Source organism: Phanerochaete carnosa (assembly GCF_000300595.1).
Source record: "Phanerochaete carnosa HHB-10118-sp unplaced genomic scaffold PHACAscaffold_10, whole genome shotgun sequence".
Lineage (NCBI taxonomy): Eukaryota > Fungi > Basidiomycota > Agaricomycetes > Polyporales > Phanerochaetaceae > Phanerochaete > Phanerochaete carnosa.
Window position 1 is genome coordinate 4,809 of NW_006767637.1, and position 7,856 is coordinate 12,664.

The window sequence follows — 7,856 nt, forward strand, 5'->3', positions numbered from 1 at the left end:
TAAGTCTACCTGTTATCTACACCACAGGTGCAGACCTAGGCGGTCTCCGTCAACTATATCCCTCGACGCGGTGATGCTCACGGTCACAGGCGCTTCCGCGACGAAGGTGGCACGTGATTCATGCTAAACACGCGTCTTACCGTGGGAACCGCGCGGTAAGCAGGGCACCGCTAGCACCCTACACTCTATACCTCATCGTCCTCCGCCGTTGTACGCACGGCTGCAGTCATCATTTCGCATAGCGATCACAAGACAGTTGGATGAGTGGCTCAGGGCCTCGTGTCGCTGGCAAGTCGTTCGTCCTGTCCCCGAACGCATGGTCTGATCAGCGTGACAGAAAATTGGGATGACGACTTTGACTTCCAGCCTGTAAGCGAAAGTCATACGAACATCACATCCACACCGGCCAAGGATGCATCCCTGAGCCACAGAACCGTCAGTTCCGACACTTACGGCTGGGCTCAACCTGGTCCGTCCACTCCCCCCAAGAGAATCGGTGCCGACACCGAGAACTGGGATGTCGACTTTCAGGACAGCACCAACTCCCCATCGCACATGCGTACACCTCCTAAGTCGCGACGCCGCCGTGCGACCGAGAATTGGGACGACGACTTCGAGGACAGACAAACGTCTCCGAGCAAGAAAAGCGCGAGATGGGATTGGTCAGACGAGGAGGGGAGCGAGTTTGGAATTGGGGACAGAGAGGAAGACAGGACACTGACGTCGCGGTTCCGGCGCGGTGCGTTCCCTTCTGTTCTTCTCCACGAGTCCCCGCCACCGCCAGTGCCTCCCATCCCATCATCCTTCGTCGACAGTCGTCTCGATCCGCAGCCATTTCCAAGGTCGCCAGCTGCTTCTGTGTTTTCTGTTCCTGTGTCTGGGCACGGATCGGTTGCCGGGCACTCGTACTCGTCCACAACCCATCTCGCTTTACGTCCAACGCTCTCTACCAGCTCTTTCGGCGCTCTTCCACCCAGTCCGCCCACACATCATGCACGCGAGCGACGCCGACTTCGCAAAAAGTCTCGACCGCCACGCGTCGATGCAAACATCTATGAACTCGAGGACCAAAGCGACCCTCCTCCCGTCACACCGGAACGTTCAAAGTCCCCACCGCACGACTCTCCCCCAGATGCGACACCCTCGAGCGCTGGCAAAAGTTCGCTCGTCTCACGCATAGGTTCCGTGGGCAAGAAGTGGGGCGCGGCGCGCAAGAAGCGGGCTAGTATGGGTCCCGTGGATTTGGCTCTGGACGAACAGCGCGAACCCCAAGTTACCACCTCTCGGCCGGCGTCGATGGCGGTCCCGTCCTCTCCCCCAGCTTCGAGGTGGTTTTTTCGCGCGGGTGGCGGCCCTGGCGCGGGGACCGGCTCGCCACCAAGTAACGCGTCGACCCTACCGCTCAAACACGAAAAGTCCGTGGACAAGTTCCTGGCCATGGTTGGCCTCGACCAGCATGAAACGCCGTCGAAGCGCAAGCAAAAGATACGCCAGGCGCTTCCTAAGGACCTTACCGACATGGCAAGTAAGCGCGAGTCTCTTGCGCCCGAGCCGTCTGTGGTTGCTGGGACGCCCCGAACGCTGCGTCGTCCCCATGGATCTCGTCATGCCAGCCACAGTAGTCGTCGAACGATAAGTAGCCGCGGCTCCTCTGTGCCATGCTCCGCGTCCGCGAGCGTGGACGATGTCTCGAGCAGACGTGTCAGCTACGCACCATCATCTCAGGACGACGATATGCGAACCCCACGCAAGTCGCGCAGCAGCCTCGATCCTGAGTCCGGGAGTAGGAGTTTCATGGGCGGAATGCGGCGCATCAGCCTGACTAAAAGACATAGGAGGTCCAAAACGACTGTACACGAGAAAGACAAGTCTCCTGAAGGGCCGTCGCGCCCCAGCACATCAACTGCAGCAACTGCGGTGCCCCGCTTGTCCGAGCACACGGCCTCTGACAATGGGCTGGACATCACGCCCCGCCCGCCGTTGCGCATCGCCCCACGTCTTTCTATCGACGATAAGTCGCTTCTGCCGCCAATTGAGCTTCGACCGCCATCGCCATCGCCATCGCGTGAAATGAGCAAGAGCACGTCTGAACCCGTCGTCCGTGATAGTAGGCTAGATACAGCGCTTGAATCAGCGCTCTCATCCGTGCCGTCCTCGCATTCCGGCACCGTCAAGGTATTCGATTCAAGTTCGCCACCTGCGTCATCGACACTATCGAAGCTCTCCGTGTCACCGCAATCGGCGTCGCTTGGCCGCGCAACCCAACCACCAAAGGGCAAAGAAGTGGATATTCCCATTGCACGACGCAACTCCCTGGGCGACCTCAAGATTCCTACACGAATCAGCCAGGCTCAGGTAGGCCTCCGGAGAGACTTGGGTATGGTGCGGGATTTTGCTTACAGCGTCGAGCGTGAGTTGTTGTTCCATGTGCGATGCAACTGTCCTAATCCATGCCATAGACCTACGAGAGCTGCAGACCACGTATCACGGTCTCGTTGTCAACTTTCAGGCCATGCTGGTCGAAGTCGCGCCAGTGGAGGAAACGCAGCCTCGCGTCATGCCACCTACTCTCTTCGGCCTTCCGCTTCCTGGCTACAGGGCGCGATCCAACACGAATCCTCAAGCGTCGTCGCAGGCTTCCAAGCGAACGGCTGAGCACCGCGAACTTGCTGCAGCCTATCATAGTCTGGAGAGCAAATACCGCATAGCGTGGGAATGCGCCGAGCTACTCGTCGAGCTTGGCGGCGGAGCACCAGTGCAACCGCCGTCATCAAGTTCATCTGCTTTGCACACAGAACGTTCTCATACACCGGTGGCCGACGGACGAAGGAGTCGTGAAAGGGCAATCACACTCGCTGGCGATGAGACGAAACCCCAAGTGCCCTTCGTTGTCGCCGCTGGTTCGGCTAGTAACCCCTCGCAATGGCGTGCATCGACAGGTCGACACGACCTGAGCCATCGACAGCTGCTCCTGCTGCGTGACATGCTCAGTAGCCCGGACTTGTCAGCGATCGTGACTCTCGATTCGCACCCTGAGGATGTCAACAGGGATTGGCGCTGGGGCGATGCTATGAGCAGCACAGTCACTCTACCGAGCGAGTATTCGTCGCAACACGATACAGCAGCGCATGGATCGGCAACTGGTCCTAGGCGCAAGAGCGGCCGCCTCGGTATGCGTGCGCTACGAGACATGCTGCGGTCGTTGAAGAAGAGCCACGCTGGCAAACATGGAGGGCATCACTCGCCGACGGTTCCTCCGATACCCACATCGGCATCGAGTGTGTCCATGGGCACCATGTCGTCGCTCAACTTGCCGAAATCGCCGGATCCTTCCGCCGCTCAACGCCCACCAGCGAAGACGAGTACCGGGCCTGAGTCGGTCACGTCCCTCCGTGAACATCCGAATTCGCCGTATACTACGCCAGCGTCAGTGACGCATCGCTCATCGCCACGAAGGCCATCTCTCGCATCTCTCTTCAAGCTCGGCCAGAAGAGCAGGTCTTCGACGGCGAAGAGTAGCCCATCATCGGGCCCTGGTCGCGAACTGTCTAGGGACGATTTGCATGCGAGCTCTGCGAGCCCGTATCCCCCTTCGGCACCGGAAGAAGACTGGGATAAGATCGAGTCTGCGTCAGATTTGGAAGCTGTAGAGGCATCAGGCCTGGCGACGGTAAGACGGAAGAAGCACCGCTCGATGTACGTTTCCGCGCAAGAGGCGGCACAGGTTTCAAGAGGGAACCTAAATGCCAGTCAACTGTCTCTACCATTCGCAGATCCACCCCCAACACTGTCTCAAGCTCGAGCCCAGGTCCTAGCTTCCGACCTCGAGCGCAGCGGTTCGCATACGCGCTCGACGAAGTTGTCCGACGTCAAGGAGCTCGCCGAACTCGACGGCATGTCAGCCCGTCTGATCAAGAAGACAACTTCGAAAAGCAAGCGACAGTCATACGCTGGCCCCAGCACGAAGCGGCCCACGTCTCGAAATGGCAAAACGGCTCAAGGAACCGGCTCGCTGCGCTCCCCACCGCCGGCATGGCAAGGACCTGTCGAAACCCCCGACTCGAAGCAGATCCTATTACCGGGCGGTGGAGGGATCTCGCTGGCCATGACGCCGGAGAATATTCGCCCGCTCCTGGAGAACGCGCGGGACGTATACGTGCGGTGCTCCGAGTGCATCGTCGAGATGAAGTCGCTACTCGCAGCCCATTCGGAATTGGGTTGAACAGTTTCTCGCCCCTGCGTCGAATCGTGTACGTTTGATACCCGGTTCACAGTAAGTGCAATTCGCGCTCTTTGTTTGTCGTCCATCGCGTAATATTTGCTATCGTGCATACGTTGTCCTTCGCTTTCATCCCATTATACCTCGTTCGCATGTTCAATGTTCGTCATCCTGTGTCTGCACCCAATCATTTGTGTATATATACCGTCGCATTTAGGAAGAGATGGAGAAATATATGGACTCTGCATTGACGTTATACGCACATTGGGTGCAAATGTAGACTTGGCGCAGGAGGCACCTCGAAGCGATTTTCACTGCAGGTCCCATTTAGATGACATGATGGCCGTAGAGGTCCATAACAAAGGTCTTGAATCAGTCGGTATGAGAGTCCCGGTTTCGCCAAAATACTTTCAGGACGTTTTGGGAGGGGAGGCAATGTTTCGATCTGATCTGGGGAGGGCAGAGTATCAAATTGTATGGGGATGTCCGAGCCTCTGCAGCGGCGCCTAAGTGCTATCCGGCGGCTCCAAGCCTACACGACGACGTCCCAAAGACTCGCCCCTTCACGTATAGCTCGGGTGTGGACTGTCTCAAGCAGTCGGAATAGTTTGCTCCTGCCAGTTTATCATCTGCCCTTTTCCCTCTCCTGGGAAGACATTGCAACGAATACAGGGGAGAGTTCGAAGTCCGAAGTCGGGCTGATGCGACCTGCCTCTTACGGTTCATCGTCGGGCAAGCGTTTACAACCGGACGACCGACGCCGCTTGTACTTTCGTCCCCACCAACACTGCACTCATCGTCGTCTAGGATCTTCCTTCTTTTTTGCCGTGTTTATATAGGGATTGCATAATTTCCTCCAGCTGCTCTTTACTTTATCGCTTCGACCAGACAGAAATGTCACGGGCATATAATGCCGCCGTTAGAAGACTGGGCGTGGAATCTCCCCCGTTTGCGACTCAGCTGAGCAAGTGGGCGAAGAACCAGGACGGAGACGCGAGAAATTTTGAAGAGCTGGGACTATCGTATGCGACGCCCGTATGTATCATGAGTTCTTGACGAAATCACCGACGGCATATGTAAATCCTTGTCTCTATTAGCTGCCGTCCCACTCCCCGCTTCCCCATCGCAGGCAAGACACAAGCAACTCCAACCCACTGATAGGAGGAAACAGCGCGTTGTTACCTTCGGTTTCTCTAGGTCTCGACTCTACCCCCACTTCAGGCCCCTCAGCCCCGTCGGACAATGGCTCAGGCCAGTCCTCCGCAGTCCCGTGAGTCCGACGTTACAGATATATATGTCATAGCTTTGAACAGAATACGTTAGACCTCCATCGTCCCAGATTCAGGCTCAAAGTCAGTCTCAAAGTACAAGCCAAACTCAAGCGACGTCTCAGACTTCCGGTCTACCGACGTCCGATACCTCTATACAGACATCGTCATCCATACCGACTTCACTATCCTCTGTCATTCGGCCATCTATAATTCCGACCACTCAGCAGACTTCGTCAACTGCAGCTGCATCGACGTCTGCGACCACATCTCCGGCCGGTGCTTCATCAAGTAGTCCTTCGACGTCATTAGTTACCAGCACTCCGGGAACAAGCACGCCAGCACCAAGCCCTACTCCGACTGGAGAATTAAATGTTGGCAGTAGTAGCAGTAGCTCGATCAGCACCTCGAGTGGTATTCTCACGACCATTTACTCCACTGTTACGACGAACGTCAACGGCCAGCCTACAACAGTCCGTATTCACGCGCTGCCACGATTCGTACTGTGTTGACGCTTGCTCTTAGTTCACCACTGCCATACCTACTACTCTACCGGATCCGTCCTCGTCAGGATCATCAGGTGGATCGAATCGTGCCATTATCACGGGCAGTGCCATTGGCGGGACGGTGTTCGTCATCATCGTCGTCGCCCTCGTGATCTTCTTGCGGCGCTCCGACAAAATCCGGATGAACTACAAGAAACTCAGGGTATTTGGCAGGGGTAGACGTAGCTTGCTGGAGGACGAAGATGAAGACGACTGGTTGGGTGATGCCGGACTTGGCACCACGACGCAATACCGCGACTACCCAGCATCGGTCGCGTCGTCTTCGCGTCCGTTCAGTGTACACAACCGCGGTACGTCGGCATCAGGAGCTTCGCATCCGCCCTCAACTCCGATACCGCCAATGCAAGAATTTCATGCTGCGTCGCCGCTTCAGTCCTCGTCACCGTACTTAATGGGCATGCGCGCGGCCTCCTCGGGCAGCATCTTCCACGAATCTGTTTGGCCGCCTCCAAACGAAGGCAGCCGCTTCGTCGACCCACTCGTCCAAGGCTCGAGCCAGGTTGATCTCACGCGTATTGTGCCTGACGTGATGGGCCCCGACCAGCAGACGCGAACAGTCATATACGGTACTCCCGTTGTTGTTGGCGACGGCTCGGTCGCACAGCATGGGCGCCCAATCTCGCAAGCCGGTCTCCTTTCATACCCATCGGGTCCAGCAAGCCCCACAGCGACGACAGCGACGCACCAAACGACCTTCACGCAGCAGACTACGTACACGACGCAGACCGCCCCATCACACCACCCCATGCCGTCCCACTCGCTCAGGCGCTCGTGGGAACGCGCTCAGAACCAGCCGATCAACGAGTCGCTGTATGACCCCAACCGCGATATCGACTGCGGGAACGCTGGCTCGCCGGTCGTGGAGCCGCAGCAAATGCGTCTGGTAATCAAGAACGCGGAGCCGCTGTCGCCGTTATCGCCGACGCCAGTGGAGCCCGACCAGAGCTTCGCTCAAGCGCAAGCAAAAAGGGAGTCCGTCATCAGCGGCAGCCCGCGCTGGTTAGATAGGCAGATTAGGAAGGAATAGGTAGCGCTGACATGCCTCTTTGCGTGGACTGACGCTTCTCATGACCGCACATCTAATTAGCAGAGCACGATGCCGGCGTTTATGTCTGCGCATGCGCGATGTCATACTCTCTTTACACCTATGCTTCTCCAGTGATATCCTCATCTCGGACCTTTCGGACTTGACATGCACGCACATACTATTACCAACGCAATTTTTATTCTCGGATAGTACGTAGTAGGGCTTATTGTCTGGATCTTCCTTCATCGCTCGTCTGATACTACTCGACGCTTTGCTTCATTTTGAGATATTTACACTACGGGCATGAGCTGGTTTCAGATCACCTGAAATGTCCTGGTCAAGCCATCAAAACTGTTTCATTTTCGAAGACTTAACCGGGGCTTTCTGGTGTCCCAAAATGATAGATTTGCTACCACTTTCGTAGCCATTTGCGGTGCAGGAAAATGATAAATTTTGTGTAGCCTGAAATGAACCTGAAATGACTCAATATGGCTACATTTCAGTACAGCAAAGAGTTCATGTTTCAGGAGACTTTGTGGCGCATTTCAGGACATCTGAAAGAACATATGTAGAAATCATTTCCGCCTCATGTTTGCAATGAGGAAAGGTCCGGGCAAGGAAAACTTTTAATGATTCTAAAATTACCATTTACGGCAAATTTATAGTACATTTCTAGGACGTTTCTGACTTATCTCAGGTAAAAATCTTCTAGCTCATAAAATAGCTTCAAAATCCATCAGAAATGGCAATTTCAGGACCATCAAAAGTTTTCCTTG

General features: G+C 55.8%; 3 protein-coding genes across 3 annotated transcripts; all 3 read left to right on the forward strand.

Moving 5' to 3' along the window:
* Positions 1–260: 260 nt before the first annotated feature.
* On the forward strand, positions 261–4,505 carry PHACADRAFT_177570 (uncharacterized protein; the record flags this gene model as incomplete). Its single annotated transcript, XM_007399944.1, has 3 exons — positions 261–304; positions 330–2,410; positions 2,460–4,505. 3 exons carry the CDS (start codon positions 261–263, stop codon positions 4,220–4,222), a joined length of 3,888 nt encoding a protein of 1,295 aa, XP_007400006.1. The 3' UTR covers positions 4,223–4,505.
* Positions 4,506–5,014: 509 nt separating this feature from the next.
* On the forward strand, positions 5,015–5,585 carry PHACADRAFT_262710 (uncharacterized protein; the record flags this gene model as incomplete). Its single annotated transcript, XM_007399945.1, has 3 exons — positions 5,015–5,254; positions 5,317–5,489; positions 5,543–5,585. Coding segments are annotated over exons 1-3 (357 nt in total), but the record flags the coding sequence as incomplete, so codon positions are not given.
* Positions 5,586–6,393: 808 nt separating this feature from the next.
* On the forward strand, positions 6,394–7,080 carry PHACADRAFT_102889 (uncharacterized protein; the record flags this gene model as incomplete). Its single annotated transcript, XM_007399946.1, has 1 exon — positions 6,394–7,080. One exon carries the CDS (start codon positions 6,394–6,396, stop codon positions 7,078–7,080), a length of 687 nt encoding a protein of 228 aa, XP_007400008.1.
* Between the last annotated feature and the right edge of the window lie 776 nt (positions 7,081–7,856).